At 42.4% G+C, this 20,881-nt stretch overlaps 1 protein-coding gene across 1 annotated transcript; it reads left to right on the top strand.

Moving 5' to 3' along the window:
• The first annotated feature begins 1,084 nt into the window (after nucleotides 1–1,084).
• On the top strand, nucleotides 1,085–20,881 carry SKP1 (S-phase kinase associated protein 1). The gene is made up of 6 exons (XM_024205816.3): nucleotides 1,085–1,189; nucleotides 5,050–5,146; nucleotides 16,457–16,530; nucleotides 17,782–17,925; nucleotides 18,638–18,778; nucleotides 20,589–20,881. Exons 2-6 carry the CDS (start codon nucleotides 5,050–5,052, stop codon nucleotides 20,622–20,624), a joined length of 492 nt encoding a protein of 163 aa, XP_024061584.1. The 5' UTR covers nucleotides 1,085–1,189; the 3' UTR covers nucleotides 20,625–20,881.

Raw genomic sequence — 20,881 nt, 5'->3', positions numbered from 1 at the left:
TGCACCTGCAGAGGCACAAATGTGTGCGTCAGAGAATCAAAATGAAGGACACAAAAATGATTCATACAGGAATCTTAAAATGTTGTCGGTTTCATTCTTTTATAGTGAAAATAACTTTGCTATAACCTGTTTAATATTAATTTTCCTCTCACAATAAAAATGAGGGACACCAATTTGTGTAGAAGGTAGGAAACTTTGGGATTAAATCTCTGAAAATGAGGTGCACTTGACAGAGCTGGTGGAGATTTCCCTTTAGTGCAAGTGTTAGGGGTCTTTGGTTTTTAGAGCAGGAGGCTGAATTTTGTTCCGATGGACAGAGTGGCTGAGGTGTTTAGCTCAGTAACATCCACCATGTCCAAACTGCCCTGAGATTTGTTATGATACATTTTGAAAACTGCATTGGAGGAGTATCAGTATGATTTTGTATAGTGGTTGCAGTTCGAGGATCTGATCAGGATCATGCTACAAACTCATAGGAAGATGTGGCCCCTGCCTGACAGGGATTAATGAATCCTGCCATGGAAATATCATCCCTCCCATTTTGCTAAGGTGGAATGAGATAGACCAAAGCCATGCAGGGAGAACTGGGAACAGAACCTAGGACTGCCTAGTCCTGGAGGAGTCTGCACTACTCCCTCCTAGTGGGGGAGGAAGGCAGAGGGGGAGATGAGAAGCTGCGGGCTAGAGGCTGGGCTCTGGGAACAGGGCAACACGGGGCTTAGCACTGAAGGCTGTCCACAGCACTGGCAAGGGGCATGCAACAAACACGTGCTGGGGTAAGCCCCCTCCATCCACTATGAGGCTGTTGCCGTTGCCATGTGAGGCAGCTTTTCTGACAGGGGCACCCTCTGCCTGAAAGACGCCATAGCTGTTACTTAACTCCCCCAATCCGTTTACATGCATGAAATCTCTTCCCCTTCGCTCCCCTGTATCTAAAGTGGAGGTGAGGAAGGCGTTTGTGTCCCGCGGGCGGGCTGCATTTTACATTTCCTCACGATCAGTCAGGCGATCTGCGCGGACACCTACAATTGGTCTGTGAGGCAGCGGGGGGGTCCTTCGTCTTCCACCTCCCGGAGTCCCGCCCCGCCCCGCGCTATAAAAGGCGTCGCCGCAGTCAGGCCCTAGCTGCAGCTGCTGCCGCCGGGTCTCGGTCAGCGCGGAGGGACGTAGAGCCGGGCGCCGTCTCGCGGTGAGGGCCGATGGCTCAGGTCTCGCCCCCCAGCTGGGCTGCGCCTGCCCGCGGTGGGGCTGGCAATCCCGGGAGCAGAGCTGGGCGGGGCGAGGGCTCTAGGCCAGGCCGGGGATGGAGGCCGCAGCGGCCGCCCGGGGGAAGCTAGGCCTGGCCCCGCGCGGAGGAAAGCGAGCGGGGAGGTGTCGGCAGGTGGTTGCTATGGGCTGCGGCCTGCTCCCTGGGGAGCCTCCTCTTCCTCCCAATGGGGCGGGGGCCAGGGGGCTTCGTACCACTTATGGCGGGAGGGCCGCGGGCTTCCCTGGGCGAAGGGCAGGCCGGCCCGGCCTGCCCCCGATGCTGCTCGGGTAGAAGGCTCCCTCTGAGCCCTTGAAACGCAAACAACCCCCGGTCTGCTCTCTGCTCTGCTGTGTTGTGCGTTGCCCTGGGCTCCACGGCGCGTTTCTCTAGTGTGTGTGTGTGTGTGTGTGTCAGACCTTGCGACTAGAACCGTTAAACAAGTGACTGAAACGTGGCCCTTATTAATGGGTGTTGTGTGTGAGCCTGAGAAATGCAGGGGAAGAGCCCGGAGTACGTGCTTTAACAGCTTTGCAGGGCACAGAGTTGGCTAAAGATACCGTAAGTGGTTGAGCTGAGCAGCTAGGGCCAGTAAAATGTGAGCACAGAGCTGTAATTTAAGTACATCCCTTAAAAACAATAACAATAACAAAAGTTACCCGATTAAGTGTTGTCAAATACAGGCTCTGCACTGTTCTGCTTAGTCACTGTGCTGTACTGGTATCTGAGGATAACTTGTTTTCCAAGTTCTACACTGCAAATGATACTTCTCTTCCAGGAGGTAGTCTCTTTTTTACTAACGAAGTATAAACCCTGATCTCCATGATTGATAATGAGAATTAAACTACTTAAAATGTCCTTTTGATTAAGACTTCTAACCATAAAGCCCTGTTTGTTAAAGGGATGTAATCAATGTGTATTTGAATTATGGACTAAAACTAATGTGTGAAACTGACTTTAATGTAAATAGTTTTGCATTGACTGAATTTGATCAGGCAAAATCTATGGATATATCCCATCGTGTAGAATTATGTAATAATCCTAGACGTGTACAACCTAGACATGTATGAAAATTAATTTTACACTTCTTGCATTTGTTGCACCTTAACATGACTAAATTTTGGCTGATGAGCTCCAAATAGGTATAATGTCAAGATGCTGTGGTTAATTTTAAACTATTCATTGTGAAAACATTCTGTGCTGCTTAATGTCATAGTTAATCAGGTCATGCTAATAACTACTCAACCTATTTTGTCAATGCAGTTGTCATGCATGTAGACTGAATATACAAGAAAACTTGATACTGTCACTCTGATAACAAACATAAACTTGAAATTGCTCCTTTTAAAAAAACATTCACATGAAGGGAGAAGTGTAAATCCCAAATATGAACATTTCAGTTTAAAGAAAGTCTTGCATTTTCTGATCACAATAAGCAGTAATTTCTATGACATCATACAGTTAAAATACTTAGATGTATGAAACTCTCCCTTCACTGAATATTTCAGCATAGTTAGACTGAAAATAGGGCATTTAAAAATAATGCTGACTCAGTCTGCTTATGGAACAAGCAGTGCTATGATGTAAATCAAATTACACTTAGTAGAAATTTGCTGTATTGACGCTAAACAAACTGGAAGCAATAACTTAATTTCTGCATTTTAGTTTCCTTGAAACTTTGGAAGTCCAAATAGTCAAAAATAAACTTCCTGTCTTGTCGCTGATTTTTTCCCCCACCCAAAAAAGCAAGAGATTGCAGGGCAACTGTTTTTAGATGTGAAGTCATATTTATATCTAGCAAATAAGAAGCTAGATTTGTACTTGAGCAATCTTAACTTCTCATTGTAGGACTGGTCTGCTTAATAATATTGAATCAATATTCAGCACTCTTAAAAGAGAAACCATAGTTGTAACATTGCAGCAATAATTCAGTATCATACTTCAATGAGAGATGCAGTGCTCATGAGTCTGAGTCTATCCAAAAATACCCATACCACTTAAGATACAATATTTTCATATGGGGTTAAAGGATTGGCTCTAACTCTGCCAAACACAAATTGAGATTGCACTCATCCTCTCAGATGAGGTTCTATATTCAGCTTGCGTGCTGCTTAATAACCTGCACTGGCTGGGCTTCATTGGGCTGGGTTTTTTTGCAGTAGTCAGGATCAGCAGTATTGACATGCTAGAGTCTGCGCTGTGGAGCAGTTAATGCGAGCTGGCTGAAAGGGATACAGCCAGTAAGCTGCTTTAATTGCAGTAGATTTTGGGTCTGTGGAATCTTAGGCCCCCTAACCTTTTTATACCTTTTGTCCCTAAAGCTTTTTCCAACAGGTTTTGAACTGGATTGGCTGCATCAAATGATGCATGACTTAGCTCTCTTATATCCACTAAAGGAGCTCTAAACTGTGATATCCTTCTGCAAATCAAAATAACAAATAGGTAATAAATGACCAAAAAAGGTCTTGAGACATCGAAGGCACTAGGGCTAATGACTTCACACAGGCTTTTCTCCAAGTTAGCTGCCTTCAGAGACCTTTCCTGTTAAAGCAAATCACTTTCACAGCTAGTATAGCACCAATTAGTCTAGACTACTTCTTTAACACTGCAATAGAAACAAGCTTGCTTTCTTCTGTTAGCTGTTAACTGGAGAAATTCACTAATACAGTTTACACATTAGTTGTAATGAATTAAAGCCGGTTTCTAAAATTTGAAGTAGCCTGACTTCAGAAGCACTTGAAGGACTTGTAGGTAGGTAGATAGATTTTTTTTTTTTTTTTTAAGGCAGTGAGGCACCATTATCATCTAGTCTGACTATCTGCATAGCCATAGAACCTCACCCGTAACTCCTGTATCAAGCCTATAACTTGTATTTGAGCTGTAGCATAACTCTTAGGAAGATCAGTTTTGTGAGGCTTGATAATCCGACTCCTAATAGAACACCTCCAGGAAACTCAAACACACGTGCTGCAACAAGAAGCAGTAATCTTACAATTTATTGTTGTTGTTCCTGAACTTGTTAAGACTGACTTACTTATGTTCTAAAATCCATTTTTTTCCCTAGACCTAGCAATGTATTAAGTAATGTCTTGAACAGTAAGTGTGGGGGCAGGTGGAAAAAGCTTGCTCGGTATCTGTTCTGAAAGCTCTCCAATATCAGTAATATGTCAATCTTGTTTCATTTGAGGGAGACTTGTCCAAGAAACCAGAATTTTGAAAGTGCTGTGAGATCTAACTGCACCTGAATAGTCACCAGATGGCAGAAGGGGCTAGCAGATTTGAAGGACGATACTAATCTTAATATTTTGACATTGGTATTTGGGAGCACTTGGAAGTTTTGGTGCATCACTTAAAACCATATTCAAGACCAGGGAGGGATGCTACTGCATCTGTAGTACTGCCAACATATGGCTGGCATTCATTCACATTGTATCATTGCCCTAAAACTTAAATGTGAAATGTGTTGGCCTCTTGTTTAACATATTAGACACTTCCTAATTGCTTAGATCAGTCTTAGATTACTCCTTTTCCACTCTCTCATCCTCCGATGCTTTAATCTAGAAGTAGTGAATTAAGACTTGCTTATCCAAACAGTAAACTTTGTAAAGATGTCTCTGATGGTATGGGGGACACTTCATTTGCCCTTCCATATACAGTGGAGTGTCTCATCTTGATGGCATTTGTCTTGAAGAGGCAATGTGAATGGTAAAGATGGCTTTTATAACTTGAACAGCACTTTGTATTACACTAACTTCTCTGCAAACTATTGCATGAAAATAACTGGTGACTTTCTCATGTTTTAGATGCCTTCAATTAAACTACAGAGTTCAGATGGAGAAATTTTTGAAGTTGACGTTGAAATTGCAAAGCAATCTGTAACTATCAAGACTATGTTGGAAGGTAAGAGTGCAGATTTGAGATAAAAGCTTATTGCAAACTAGTGTCCCAGGAAACATCACTCAAATCAGAATTTTTAAAAACTGAGGTGCATTACCACAACTCCACTTAAATGGTTCTTGGAAGCACTGTCCTAGGCACAGATATAGTAGTAAGAGAAGGGATTAGTACAACCACAAATAGCAAAGCAAAAACTTTTGCAAGTAACTCTTAAGTGTAGGTTCTTATGGTGTAGTTGTAAGATAGAGATGTTTTGATGTGCAACCTACTTGGATATTTAGATCTAAAGTACAGGTACTGATTTGTGGTGGTAGGCAAGTGTAACAAATTGATTCTAGGCATGTGATCATGCTAAATAGTTGATCTCTACAAAACACTTCTATTATCGGTTGAATTTACTGGCTTTGTATGATGGCTACTAAGGTACAACAAACATAACTTAAACATCAAAGCTAAGAGATGAAAGTGTTTAAAAAAAAAAAAAAAGTAAATGGTGATAGGTGTATCACTGGCCCTAGTGTCTGAATCTTTAACTGTTTGCTGCTGCTGCTTTTTAAAACTGAAATACCCAGTATGTCTCAAGGTCTCATATACATTAACCTCCCACTGTTGGCAGCTTACAACAGAGGACAGACTGTCAGTGCAAGTCTACTAGATAGTTTTCACATCAACTGGAAGATATCTTTCTTTCGTAAGACTTTCTATTGTAGAAGTTGTGGTGTCATCATAGCCTCTGCAAAATGCACCTCTGTATTTGACATGTCTGTGGTATGAGTGTTTCTCTTAAACCTTGTCTACAACTCCTGGGGGAATTTTACATCACTGCGTTTGGGTAGAATTCATGTCCCCCTCAGATTTCTTTGCTTCCCCACAGAAAAATGACTTTCTGATGGGGAAGCAAAGTGAAGCCGTAAGAGCGGTCACATCCCTCCCCAGCAGCTCGGGCACATTGTTTCAGGCACCTAGAGCAGCTGGCGGAGAGGTAATGCCAAGACTGGTGGCGCCTATCCTAGTCCCAGCTGGTCAGGGGGTGGGGGAGTACTGGAATTCCTCTTCCCCTGCAAGGAATGGCAGGGCTGGGTCAGACCCACCACCAGAAACCTCCCCTGGCTGCTGGAAGCGCTGCATCTCGCCCACCCCAGCTTCTTGCTCCCATTGCTCCTTCAGCTGTGGGGGGAGGGTCAGTCACTATACAGGCAGCTGCTCTTCCCTGCATAGCCTCTTGTGACCTCCAACCACCTTCACCTGGACCCCCCCTGCAGAGTCCCATTGCCCCGGCACCCCCAACAAGCTCCTGTGAATCCAGATCCTCCCCCACAGCCTTCCACTGAGCCGACTACACCCAGACTGCCCCACCCAAAGCCTTCTCACCTCACCTGGATCCCTCCACATTTGGATCCTACCAGTCTGAGCCTGCCCTGATTTGGAGGGGCAAGGCCTCCAGGTGTTTTTGGACAGACCTGGCCCTTGCATTGTCAGGGTCGGGTGCAGCCTCACCGCCGTGTCCTGTGCATGGGGGCTGCAGAACTATCTCCCACCTCTGTTCAGCCAGTGGCCTGAGCTCCCTACTGCCATGCTGGAGCCTCCATTTATTTATTGACAAATTTGGAAGAATTTTAAAATACTGTTTGCAGAATTTTTATTTTATTTTTGGTACAGAATCCCTCAGGAATAGTCTACATTAGGCTTCTTTGGCACAAAATTACCAGTTGGTGGAAGCCCTGGTACATACAAGGCTTCAGCACTGGAGTCCTTATCACTGTTGCTTTTAGCCTGTTTTGAGCAGAGTTATGACATGGTGTTAAGTGCCAGTGGCCTTGAGCAGTGTCTGCCCCGGGTGTCTATCATGAACCTTCACCTGTGACACTGGTGGCAGTCTCCTTCCAAACTACAGTCCCTCTTGTAGACGTGCTGTAGTCTTTTTTTCCCCCTCCCCTTTCCCCCTCCAGTCTGCTGGTTCACTTGAACGACTACTTCAGAGAAAGGGCCTATACAGTACTCATTCATGTCTTATTTCTTATCTTTTCCTAAGATGTCAGAAAAGATGCTTGTTTCTAAATGCAGTTATTTCCTCAACTGTGACAAATTTGTCAATGTCAAATTCATACCGAATACAGTTGAAAATAAGAAATATAAACTTTTTATAGGCAGTGAGCTGTTTTCATGGTTGAGCTGTTTTGGTCAGGGATAGTCTGAAAGGCAAATTTGCATTCACACTCACATCCTCAGGCTGACTGTTAGAAGTCCTCTTAAGATGCTAATTTGGACTTCTGCACAACTAATTTGTGGATAAGCCTTCAAAAAGCCTTTTACCAAAATAAGTACAATAGGGGGAACCATTTACTTGATCAGTGATTACAATAGTGAGAGTCTGAATTAAATTTGTTTTAAATTTACTCTCTCAGGAGTGATGTCTATCTAAATACTTTTGTTCAAGTGCTTGGGTTTATGGAAACGGGCTACCTCTTGAACATTGAGGATCAGACTATATTCTTGCAGTGCGGGTGTGGCAATACACTAGAAACTGGGGGAGCCCGTCTGACCTGCTCTGTGCCACCAATGTTAGTGGGGAGAAAGGATACATATTTAAAACTTGTAAAAGACTGCTTTTTCTAGTGTACCTCATACAGAGTAAAGGTTAGATGATGCATACCATTTTTCTTGTTTCCGTTCAATTTTTCCATGTTGGTTTTATTTAGGCAACTTGTTTCTTAGATAGCTAGCGTTCCTGTTTTTATCCTTGAGGTTTGAAGTCTGTCTTGCCTTCTTGTGAGGCAGTTGGGGAGAAGACCGTAATACCTTTGAGCAGCTGCAGGGCCAGCCCACAACATTTTGGCACCTCAGACGGGGAGCTCAAATGACGACCCCATGCACCCTTGCTTGGGCCAAAACTTTGAAAGGTCTCAATTCTGCCTTCTTCCTGTTCTACTTCTCTCATGGTACTGCTCTGCTTCCTACCCCAATAAAGGAGAACTAACAAATTAAAATGCCTTGTTCAAAAATTTTAAATAAAACTTACATTTGCTGTTCAGGAATTTGAAAGTTAATTTTTCTTGTCTGCATAGTAAACACTGGTATTTTTATCTGTTTGAAGAATCAAAATGGTGCTTTCCGTGCCTCCTTGGTTGCAAAGATTTGAACTGCTTCCTGAAGGTCCAAAGTCTGGGCCAGCTCATGCTCTATTGAGATGGTTGCAAGGCCAACCAGCCTCTCCTGTGTCATTGTGGAGCATAGATGTGTTCTTTATTAACTTCAGCTTGGAAAAGCTGCATTCTCCACCAGCAGCTGTTACAGGAAGTGTTAGAAGTATGCGCAGAGCAACAAAAGCATTTGGAAAGAGGGTGGTCGTCATCTTTGTGCACATGTATTCCAGAACAGCCTTTGGAGTTGATCCTGCTGAAATGTATCTTGAAAGGGCTTTCAGTTCATCACCTAAATCACTCACATCAATATCTTGCATGTCATCATATGTCAACACTGTCTCTAGTGCGCTGCATTGCTGGTGTAGGTCTTGAGGTATAGTGAGGAGTTTTGGAATATGCTAGAACATCCCAAATATACTGCTGTGTTCCTTGAGCTGCGTGAAACGTTCAACTGACTGTACTGCACAATCTAGCACCTGGTTAAAGAATTCAACTTTGAATTGTTGTTTGGGGTCTCTTTTTTTTTATGGGATTATCCTGTGCCTTGTAATCAAAATGTCGTCTTCGGTGATTCTTGTATTCTTGAATGGGTGTGGAAAATAACTTCTGTGCACTCTCCAGAATTTTTTGAAATCCCTCATCTGACCAGTAAGACTGTAGGTATGACTTTGCTTTGTCCAGTTGTTCCATTGCTCCAGATATATCAAGGTCAACACCTTGGAGTCTCTTGCTTACAACATTTATTTCAGACAGTATGTCATGCCACAACACTAAGCCACACAGAAATTTGAAGTTATGTACGTTTCTGGTGATTCCATTTCCCTCTGCCACAGTTCTCCCACGAACAGTTCCTGTCATAGCACTATCCTCCATAATGGCAACTATGGCATCCTCTATCTTCCCAATTTGGTGTTTGATAGGCTTTATCACCCCCACTTGACTTTCCCATTGTGTGGCACTCAGTGGTTTCAGTGTCAGAGAGGATGTTCCCAGATGTTGCTTCAAAATTTACCATCAATGAGTTGATGCAGAGAAAAATACATAGATGCTTTGAATTACATTAAAAAATTCAGCAGCCTCACTAGAAGTTGATGCTGATTCACTGACCACCAAGCTCAATGAATGAGAACTGCATGGGACAAAAAAAGCTCGAGGGTTTAACTCTCGGATCCATGTCTGTACTCCTCTGTTCTTTCCTCTCATGTTGGCACCATTATCGTAGCCCTGACCTCTCATGTCAGCTATCACAATTCCCATATCTTCCAGCTTTTTAAGAAGCACATTTGTCATACCAGCTCCTGTAGTATCATCAATGTCAATAAATTCTAGAAAATGCTCTTTGACAGTCACCATTGCGGGGACATTTTCACTAGGTTCTGTTGTTGTTACCAAACGCACTATTAAAGTCATTTGTTCTGTATGGCTGATGTCAGGTGTGCAGTCCAGAATAACAGAGTAATATCTTGCTGATTTCAGATCTGCAACAATCTTCTGTTTCTTTTGTTGCCAGTAACTGTGTGATCTCATTTTGAGTTGTTTTTCCAAGGTAGTGGTGTGTGTACATTTCTTTGTTGGTGACTCTGCTTAGATGCTCCTGAAGTACAGCATCAAACTCAGCCATCAGCTCCACAATTTTAAGGAAGCTTCCATTGTTTTGCACATACAGCTGATCTGAAGTGCCATGCAGTGCTAGGTTTTGGGTAACAAGCATTCTCACAATGGCAATGAGCCTTTTCAGAACATTTTGCCAGTAAAGAGACTCTGATGCAATCTTCTCTTGATGCTGATCATCTATGGTGGCCTTTAACCTTAGTCTCATCTCAAGCTCTTTCCACCTATGGAATGCTCTTGGTGATTTGCTGCCTTCTCATGGCATGCCAGATTTTTCCAGTCCTTTGTTCCTGTAGAACCCAATGTGGCTGGAACATTAGACTGGAAGAGTTTGCAACGAAAACAGTATGCAGCATTCTGGGTTTTTGAGTACATAAGCCATGGCCTCTCCACTTTTGTCACCATTGGGGATTTCACACCAGTAATGTGTTGGATGGAAACTTCTATTTTCATTGTCTTTGGGGAACATGAAGTTTTTTCACTTGCTGTGGCCCATGCAGTACAAGGAAGTCCCTCAGGCTACTGCTCAAGTGGGTCCACAGTCCTGTATCTTCTAGACTTCAGGAACTAAACTCAGCAGCAGCTGTTTCTTGCGCCTTCACCACACTCTTCTCTGATTTACACTTTTCTTCGGCAATGTGCATGGTTACATCCATTTGAGATGGAGATATGGATGCTGCTAGGACACCTGCACTCTGACTAACTGGAAGATCAAGCCTCACCACTCACATTCTCACTGGGGCCGGAAGGCTCACCGTGAACATTTGTGTTTATGTATCTCAGGAGAGCTCCTTCCTGTTGAGAGAGAGAGAAGCTTCCTTTGCTTTCTTTCGCTTTCTGAATGCTGCCCCAGAGGGGCGTTTTCTTCTTTCACTCATGACTGCTGTTCTGTGCCAGCTGTAGTGGCTCTCAACACTCAATTGAAGGGGACAAATAAGCAGGCTGGTAACAGGGCCTGAGTGATGGAAGATATCAGCATCTTAAGGGCCTATCCAGCTCCTCCTACTACAGCTGACTGCCTGTTCTCCTCAAGTGGGTTCAGGGAAGCAGCAGGAAACAGGAAGCTCCCTGAGAAGCTGGTGTTAATCAGTCCAGGCTCCTGGGGATGCTAGAGAGGTACATAAGAGGCAGCTCCTCCTCTCTCCCTGCAGCTCCTGCTGCTTTGTTATTCCCTCTCACCTTTTCGCCTGCCCACCTGTTATGTCTCTTGTGCCCTCCTTCCTCCAGCACAGCACTCCACCATCTCTGTGCATCTAGAGCAGAGAGCATATATATGCACCAGCAGCAGACACAATTTTCTACACTCTGGGTCCTAGTGGCGCCCGCGCCCCCAGTCTGACACCTGAGGCGACCATGGTAAGGGTGTATTTGATTTAAATCACTAGTCAGGAAGACTTGATTTAATCATGATTTCTACATAAAAGTGCATTCTTGTTGGTTGTTATAACCTTAATACATATTCTTCACAACTCAGAGATAGATGTAGGTTTCATTTTTAGAAGGTACACACTATCCTTTTTTTAAAGTGATTTATTCTGAAAACTTTTCAAATTAGTTTTACATCTATAACAGAAAATGAATGATTGTTTGGTTATTTCATTTACCGAAGATAAGTGAAGCAGATATTTATGAAGTCATTGGGAGGGGAACTATCTCCAATTCAACAGGTTAATCATTAATATTTGGAGGATTTTCTTTCCATGCTGTATTAGGAGGAGAACATCACTAGACAGACATTTAAATTGTTTTATTTAACTAAAACAACAATGTTATGTGTTCTGGATTCTTTTCTTCAACAGCAAAGATATAATATTTTAACAAAACAAACATGAATTTTGAATTTAAAAAGTCAGGTTTTTTAAAATCAGGTTTGTTTTTAACTAAAATTAGTTAAATGAAAATAAACAAAAAAATCTGCGTCAGCCAGATCAACCTGAGAAACTTAAAATATTGGCTTCTGCAGCTAACTCCGTCATCTTTACCTTCATTTTCCTGTTTGTTCATAATCTGGAAAAGAAAAACAAGCATTCCTGCTTTTTCAGGTCCCAAATGATTTCTCAACTTGGAATGAATTCATCCAAAGGAAGAAAATATTCTTTCTACACCGGCAGACGAAGCTACTGCTGTTAAAAGTGAGATTATCACTTCAACAGTCTCTAAATCCAAGTTCTTAAGTGACTTCCACCAGTTCGCTGGTGTGACTGTCTTCAAAACATCAGCAAACGTAGGGTTACCATACGTCCGGATTTTCCCGGACATGTCCGGCTTTTTGGTGCTCAAATTCCCTTCCGGGGGGAATTGCCAAAAAGCCGAACATATCTGGGAAAATGCCGGCATCCCTGCCCCAGTCCCCTGCTTACCTGAGCTGCAGGCGGATTCCCGGCTGCTGCTGCTGCTCCCCCCCAGACACCTCAGCTCTGTGTAGCTGAAGAGCGGAGCTGCCAGAGTGCTACCGGCTTCACGGTTTGCCGGGCAGCCTCCAGACCCTGCGCCCCGAGCCGGGCGCTTCCCCAGCGCCGCCAGAGCCCGGGAGGGGAAGTGCCCGGCCGGGGGCGCAGGGTCTGGAGGTCTGGGGGCTGCCCGGCAAACCGCGAAGCTGGTAGCACTCAGGCAGCCCTTTTCGCGTGGCTGGGAGGGAGGAGGAGGGGAAATGCGGGGCACTCGGGAGGGGGCAGAGTTGGGGCGGGGACTTTGGGGAAGGGGCGGAGTTGGGGTGGCGCTGGGGCGGGGAAGGTTTAGGGGTGGGGCAGGGCCAGGGCCCTGTGGTGTGTCCTCTTTTTAAAAACCTTTAATATGGTAACCCTAAGCAAACGTATTTCTTGAATGGTTCTTATTCTCAAACTGGGTCTCTTTTACAGCCTGCTGCCATTATAGTTTTTTCCCTTCTAGTGAGAGAATGATATGGTAGATCTCAAATCAATGAATGCTACACTCATAAAGACCTCAAGACTTCTGGAATATGCTGCTTAAACAGTTTCACTTTTGTTTCTACTGCCTGTCCCTCCCTTCTCACATTTATCTCCAGGCTTCTTCTTCTTGTCCAGATCTTTTCCGCCCCTAACAATCTTCTGTTCATTGAACTTTTTGAAACTTTGCACTTTTAGAGAGAGGTAAGAGATTGACTGTGTACATAAATTTACAGAGGGACAATAGGGTTGAGGTCTGTTTCTCACCTCTTATTTATTTAAAAACATTTTTGCCGTTAACAAGCATGTTATCTCTGGAGACCCAAATCCACAGTTTGAGAATTGCAAAATTAAGCTTCTCTGATGGTATCTTCTAGACTGAGCACTGAGTCCAATAGGGTAGATAAAAAGATTAGGGTGACCCTATGTCCCGATTTTATAGGGACAGTCCCGATTTTTGGGTCTTTTTCTTATATAGGCACCTTTTTCTCTCTTTTCCCCCCCCCCCCCCCTGATTTTTCACACTTGCTGTCTGGTCACACTAAGAAAGATTAACCTAAATAATCTATACAGAAGCCCCTGGAACCCCATAAGATTGGGTCCCTAATCCATGAACTATTGTAACTCATTTACAAAACTTGAATATATTCTCATACTATAGAATTTATAATCCCGATTCCATGATGAGAGATCTTTGAGCTATAATGTATCCTAATTAAAACTATCTTTAGATCAGATTTTGATAAAATGCTTTTTGAGGGGGGAAAAAATTTTTAAATAAAAAAAAATCAGGTGTGTGGTTTTTTTAAATCAATGATTTTTATCCACCCTGCAGCTGGCTGAGGCAGTCACCTAAAAGTGCCATCTAGATATTGCCTGAAGCCAGTAGGGGGGTATAAGGAAAGCTGGCATTCCTATGTGGAGTGTTAGGAACAGAACCAAAAGTTACAAATGTATTGACATTTAACAGCAGTTCTAGTCTAGGTTATACGGACTCTTAGGCAAAAGCCCTTTAAAATGCTTATGTCCCCTGAATATTCTAGTCTTGTGTAGTTCCAACACTTTTCGAGAAAGGAGGTTCATAAAAACACAAGCCACCTACCTTCATTTGCATGCAGCCTTAGCTTACTGTTTTAATATGTTAAACTATAGTAGATACTGCAAAGATGGACAGACTGGATGGCTTGGTCAGCTCCAAATACAGTGGATCTCGCCTTCATATGTTGGAGCACTGGATGAGACTTCAGAAAGTCTCAATACATGGAAAATTAAAGCAGAAACCTTTTGTCTCTCATTTGTGAAAGCAGTTAAATTATTCAGGATAATGCTTAGCTCTGATCTCCCACTGACACAAATTGCAAACAAAAACATCTGTGCAAGTCTACCAGATGGTCTGTATGTACAGCAAACTATGCCTAATCCTTCTCAATAGGGATGCCTGTCCGTGCTGTTACACGCAAAATCCCAAACATTAGAAATGAATACGTTAGTACCTTAACTTCTAGAAATGACTCTTATAGATCTAGCTGAACAGACTGCATACCCTCAAGTAGAAATTGTTTTTAGCAATGAGAGAGACAGGATAAAATACTATAAACATTTAAAATTGTATTTTTTTTATTTTTTTACTGTTTGTCTGTCATTTCCACCTTATAACACCACCACAAGCTGCTTAGTGTGGTGCTGCTCTGCGTGACCAATAAACAAAATTTGGAAAACATGAGCAGGAAGTTATAAAAGTTCTCTCAGCAGGTGGCAGAGAATGCAGTTGCTTGGTAAGCCCATCCAAAGGGATCTTGCCGCTTTTAGAGTTCAGAAAATTGTTAAACTCTTCAATGTTATCAGTGGCTTTTGGTTTACATTGAAAATCAGAAGTAGCACACTAGACAAACCATGTATTGGGAACTCTGGAATTACATGGCACTGCCTCTTACTGCTTTAGAATCCCTTGTGCCAATAAAACACTCTCTATTGCTCCCAGACATCTGTGCTGCAGATTCATATGCTGATAATGCAGAATTATCTCTCCAAAGGGGAGCAGGAGGAGAAACTGGAGGGTTGAAAGGGGGATGGAGGGACAGATAGGGTTTTGACACCAAGAAAGCAGGAGGCAGTCTTTCCTAGTTAGGGGGTGCTAGAGGCTTCAGCCAGGACATATCTGCTCTCTTCCTTGGAGTGTTTAAATTCTTCATTCCACAGTCCAACACTTTGACAACTAGCTTCTCTCGCTGCACCTATATATGTCACTGCATTCAATGAAGTATATTTGAAGTTTCCAGTGAAATACACAATACCTGTTATAGCTCATTACTGCAAGTAGACTTGGATAAACAGTAGCATTTCTGTTTAAAATCTCCCAATAGTGGTAATTGTGGAGTGCCAGTGTAGGTAGGACATTGGCATGTTAGCCACTGTTTAGGCTTGCTTTGAGGAGGTGGTGGTGGTGGTGGTGCAGGTGCAACAGTGGTGTATTCTAACTAAGTTAATTTCTTAATGTATTTGGATGATGCAGATCAGTTATTCATCAAATGCATAGATAATTTTATGCATCGCTTTACATGGCTTCATACCCTTATACAGGGCACTCAAACTAAGATAACATACCAATTCTGATATCTTGCTTTGCAATAAAATGGTATGGTGCATCATTTTAATCAGGGCAGTTACCTTAATGTGGTATTTATCCTGTGTAGTTCAATCCAGGTATGGATTAAAGTCTACTTTGTGAATTGCAGTGTGCTTTCAATATTCTCTACATGATGCTGTTAGTCACTTAATTCTGAATTTGATGACTCAGTAGAGCATAAATGTGTTTAACACATGTCTCAAGTATACTCTGAATTTTTTTAAACAGTGGTGATTGGTTTTACCACATTCCCTAAAGGATTTTTCTTAATGTGGTCAAGTGATTTGTCATTGCCTCAAATAGAGTGGAAATTAACTGTTGTATACAGTGTTGTAGCTGTATCAGACCCGGAATATTTGAGGCACAAGGTGGGTGAGGTAATATCTTTACCCACCTTGTCTCTGGAAACTAATATGGCTTTTATGTTTCAATATACAATGCCTTGTAAGCCAAATACCCAGAATCTCTATGGCTACAGTATTAACTGATCCTGCAGAGAGGACAAAGTATGGTTTGTAGTTCATACAGTAGCTCTTTAAGATCTCACTTAATAGTAGATTCAAAGGGAATTCTTTTTTGGAACGCTTATAGCAAATTTGGGACCTAAAAGCTGGTAGTGGCTAAAGAGTTTTCCTTCCAATTATCCAACACTGTTAATAGTGGGATTACAGTGAAATAGGGATGGAAAAGAACATCTAATGGCAATTTAATAGCCTCGTGAATAAGGAAACATACATGCATCAGTATATATAATATAAATAAAAATATTAGCTACATGAGTATGATGAGCATTCTGTTACATAGCATGTAAAAGTGATGCAGCCGTGGTATTATGAAGCCTTGTCTAACCATGCTTAACTTCCTACTTTAGCAATAGGAGAACCATAATCTGAATACAAATTGAGTAGTTTAGCAACCTTCTGTATCAGAATTATATACTGTAGTTGTGGATTGATGAAGCCATCTGAATTTCAGAAAAATGAGTGAATGGCAAGTTACAGTATCTAAATCTTCTTTCCATTCTTAGATCTGGGAATGGATGATGAAGGAGATGATGACCCAGTTCCTCTTCCAAATGTTAATGCAGCTATATTAAAAAAGGTAAGATGCTACCAAGGTGCTGTTAGTAGCTTTGAACTACAAAAATGTGTAGATTGAGCCATCACTTAATGGGAACTGGAAATACTAGATTTAAACACAAACTTTCTTGTGTACCAGTTACATTTTTTAGAACATAAACTGCTTATCAGTCAAAAGCAGGATTTGTTGAACTGCAGTTTAAATTTCTAGATGAGATTTTTTTCCTGTAAATCATACAGATAAAACAGTAGCAGTGGTAATAGCTGTTGCCAGACCTACTATGCTGTGCACCAAACTCGCCATCCACTCCCTCATTGTTCTTGTCCTGGGGTTCTCCACAAGAAGTCTACAGCTGGTGTTATCTGAGGACTCACTTGAGCACACCAAATTGAAATGAAAGATGGGGAGACTCATGTTCAGATCATTAAATGCACTGGCTGGAATCTATTGTTACTAGGTGAAATGAAAGGAGGAACAAATTTGCAGGTCAGGTCTCTTTGAGGACTCTGTCTGCATTGTGTTGGAAGAGTCTGAACCAATTTCCATGTTTGAAATGAATTGGGTTAGTTCTATAATAAGCTGCATTTGACCAGTGAGGCTAGGACAGTGTGTTATAAACTCCTAGCCAGAGTGCAAAAGGAGATTATAAGAGCAGGCAACCCCTATTCCTTGTGCAGTTCTTAGGTAACACTTCACTAGTCAAAATTCAGATTAAATAAAAAATGTAATATTAGTAGATTAACTACTTGTTTTCTCCCTAATACAAATGCATAATCTTTTATACAGAGTAGCACTAATGCCTGACCATGCTGTCTGCCAATAGGTGGTAGTTTGCTTAAACAAGAAAACTAATCTGCATTTCTCAACTGTAGGGAGAAGGTCATACTTAAACCCTCTTGTGTTAGAACTGTGCTCTTAATGTTAATGCTATGTTTGATTAGACCGTGCACTAATGCAAATGTAAATCTGCTCAAATACCTTCTGGGAAATCTCGAGAACCAAAGTGTCGGACTTTCATTACCAGGCACACTCAACAGGATTTTAAAAGGCTTTGAAATTCCAGGGTCTTGTATTTAAGACTGTTGGGTCTGTACATGTCTTACTATCTGGCACAAATAGCACTGACACAGCACATTGTGTCCAAGATTTTGTGGATTTTTTGCAGTTTTGGGAAAGTAACTGTTCCTGTAATCTGAAGTCAGTCTAAACAGAGCTGATGAGAATGCTTAAGGACAGTTTTTTTTTATATTGATTTGAATGTCTTAATATCAGGTGATCCAATGGTGCACCCACCACAAGGATGATCCACCTCCCCCTGAGGACGATGAGAACAAGGAAAAACGAACAGATGACATCCCTGTGTGGGACCAAGAATTCCTGAAAGTAGACCAAGGAACACTTTTTGAACTTATCCTGGTGGGTGTCCATGTTCCATTAGATGCTCTCTTCAGACATTCTCTAGACTTCTGAACTTTATCTTGGTGGTGTACCTAGAAGTGGTGGAATTGGTCTAACTTTCCCCAGTTCATAGTAAAATCATTCAAGATAAGTGTTGTGGACATTCTTCAAATACTTACCTAATACTAAGCAGCCCAATCTACACTTGCAGACCCAAGTACAAATTTGATGTTTAGCTTTGCACTCAAGTTCAGAATTGGGTCTTCTGAGTCAAGTTTGTCGCAGACATGGTAACTTCCTTCCTTCATTTGGAATAGGATTGTGTACTAGATTCTGTTCAGCAGCCTGAACCCACTTCTAACTTCAAAATTCAGTCTTAATGTTTTGAGGCCTAGTTCCCCTTGACCCTAATGGTATGTAAGTTGGTGCGCACTTAGTACAGGCAATGTCTGTATTGCTTGGATAACCAACTGGCTGCCCTGAAGACCTCCGTGTTCATAGGCTTCTATAAGCCTTTTCTAACAAGAATGTCTCAAATTTCTTAGTTTGCTTAGAACTATTGTGAACCATTCAACTAGGACTGCCCTGTCCAATATACTTAAACACTTGCTGTAACGAGGTACCTACAGTAATGCATTTATCATAAAACAAAAGTAGCCTGTATTTGGTTTAAGGTTGTACATCCAAAGAGGCAGAACATTAACTTTAAATCTGGTGACTCTTTCTGCAGGCTGCAAATTACTTAGACATTAAAGGTTTGCTTGATGTCACATGCAAGACTGTTGCAAATATGATTAAGGGGAAAACTCCAGAAGAAATTCGCAAGACCTTCAATATCAAGAATGACTTCACTGAAGAGGAAGAAGCACAGGTACTCCATAGTCTGGGTTTCATTAAATTCTGGATTGCTTATACATTGAAGTAGCCACACGAGTGTTATAGCTAATGTGTTTCAACCCACAGACTTCCCAGGTAAAACTAGGATTTTTGGTCTAAATGTTAAAGTGTAAAGCAATTGTGCTAGAATTGGTGCCCCAATTAACTTGCCACTTAAGTTTATCCCTGTGTAGACGTACCCTGTGGCTGGCCCAGATCAGCTGACTAGGCTTTTGGGGCTAGGGCCCCGGAGCTGACAAATCACTGAGTAGAGGGTTGAGCTCGGGCTGGAGCCCAAGCTCTGGGACCTTGGGAGGGTGGAGAGTCCTAGAGCTCAGGCTCCAGCCTGAGCATCTATATAGCAGTTTTTAGCCCCACAACCAGAGCCCTGCAAGCCCAAGTTAGCTGACCTAGGCCAGCTGCAGCTGTGCTGCAGGTTTCTTATCCCTGTGTAGACATACCCTTACAAGTTAATGTTGTCTAGCATGTTCACTTTTCACAAGTGAATTAATATCACCGTGTCAGACTTGCTAAACTTTTTTGACGAAGGTCAGATTTACACTTAAAATGTAGATTGACCTATATCACTCGGGTGTGGGGGAAAAAAATTTCCCATCCCCTGAGTAACATAGCTGGAGTAAGGTAGCTCTGCTGACCTAAACCCTGGTGTTAGCTGCAGCTAGGTTGAGGGAACGTTTCCCTCAACCTAGCTGCTGCCACTCAGGGAGATAGAGTTAGTACAGTGACAGAAAAAAACCCTTTTATCACTGTAGTATGTCTGCACTGTGGGGTTACAGTGGCACAGCTATGGTGCTGTAGCCTCCATAGAGTAGACAAACCCTAAGTAAATCACTGAAGCTAAACCAGTAATAGGATATTCTGGGTTGCCATAAATAGTCCTTTGTTGCCCTTTCAAAAGCCTAAACAGTAAAGCTGAAGGTGTGTTGGGGCACCCACCTACGAAGATTCAAGCTGCTCAGAATTTCCCTAATAAGGCCTTTCAAAGAGTTAAATAAAACAAGCTGTGCTTTATGGTCTACCTTAAAAATGGTTGTTGAATGATCATTTTAAGCAGAGTACTATAGAAGCTGCAAACATCATTGAACAGTGTGTGAAGAACTTGAGTGTGAAGTCAATGCACTTCAGCTCTTCCTAAATCATGTATAGCAGTGGTCACCAACCCGTGGAGCCTCTGCCAGTTGATCGCGATCTCTGGGTCGCTAAAAGTCCAGCGGGGCTCAGGCAGGCAGGCGGCCTGCCTGCCATGGCCCCACACCGCTCTCAGAAGCAGCTGGCTTCTGGCATGTCTCTGGCCCCTTGGGTGGGGGGAAGGCAGCTCTGTGTGCTGCCCCCACCCCCAGCACTGTCCCTGCAGCTCCCATTGTCCAGGAGCTGGCCAATGGGAGCTGCGGAGGCGGTGCTTGTGGACGCAGGCAGTGTACAGAGACCCGCTGCCCTCCTTCCCCCAGGGGCCACAGAGACGTGTCAGCAGCCAGCTGCTGATGTATAGTAAGATGACCAGTTAATTAGCCTGCATGTTCTACTCAGGAGTAGTTTTATCTTAGGAAGTAGTTGAAAGATGCATATATTATCTTCAGTAACTTCTCAATCTGAATGGTAAATATTTTACAAAAATTAATTTCAACCATCCAAGTAAAAATCCAGCATTTCTTCCAGTGTCACCCTTTTTTTACAGGAAAGGAGCGTAATCCAGGATGCCACTGGGACTGTTTTTGTCTAATTAGTTTTTAGAAGTTCATAGCATGTGTAGCACTGCATCTAATTAAAGCTTTATCTTGTTTAAGGTACGCAAAGAAAACCAGTGGTGTGAAGAGAAGTGAAGTTTTGTGCCTGACACTCTAACACTGTAAGGATCGTTCCAAATACTAGTTGCACTGCTCTGTTTATAATTGTTAATATTAGACAAATGCAGCAGCAAATGAAGTTGTATTAGCAGGATATTGTTCCCTTTGCATGTGTAGTGTATTTTTTTTTTTTTTTTGAGTACAGATTTAAATCCTATGGTTGAGTTTTTACCAGTGTAATCAGATGTCTTTTTACTTTACCCTGCAAAGAATAAAACTGAACTAAGCGTGGA

This window comes from Terrapene carolina, unplaced genomic scaffold, assembly GCF_002925995.2.
Source record: "Terrapene carolina triunguis isolate 2854851 unplaced genomic scaffold, T_m_triunguis-2.0 Scaffold629, whole genome shotgun sequence".
Taxonomy (NCBI): Eukaryota; Metazoa; Chordata; order Testudines; family Emydidae; genus Terrapene; species Terrapene triunguis.
This window is presented reverse-complemented; position numbering and strand designations above follow the sequence as displayed.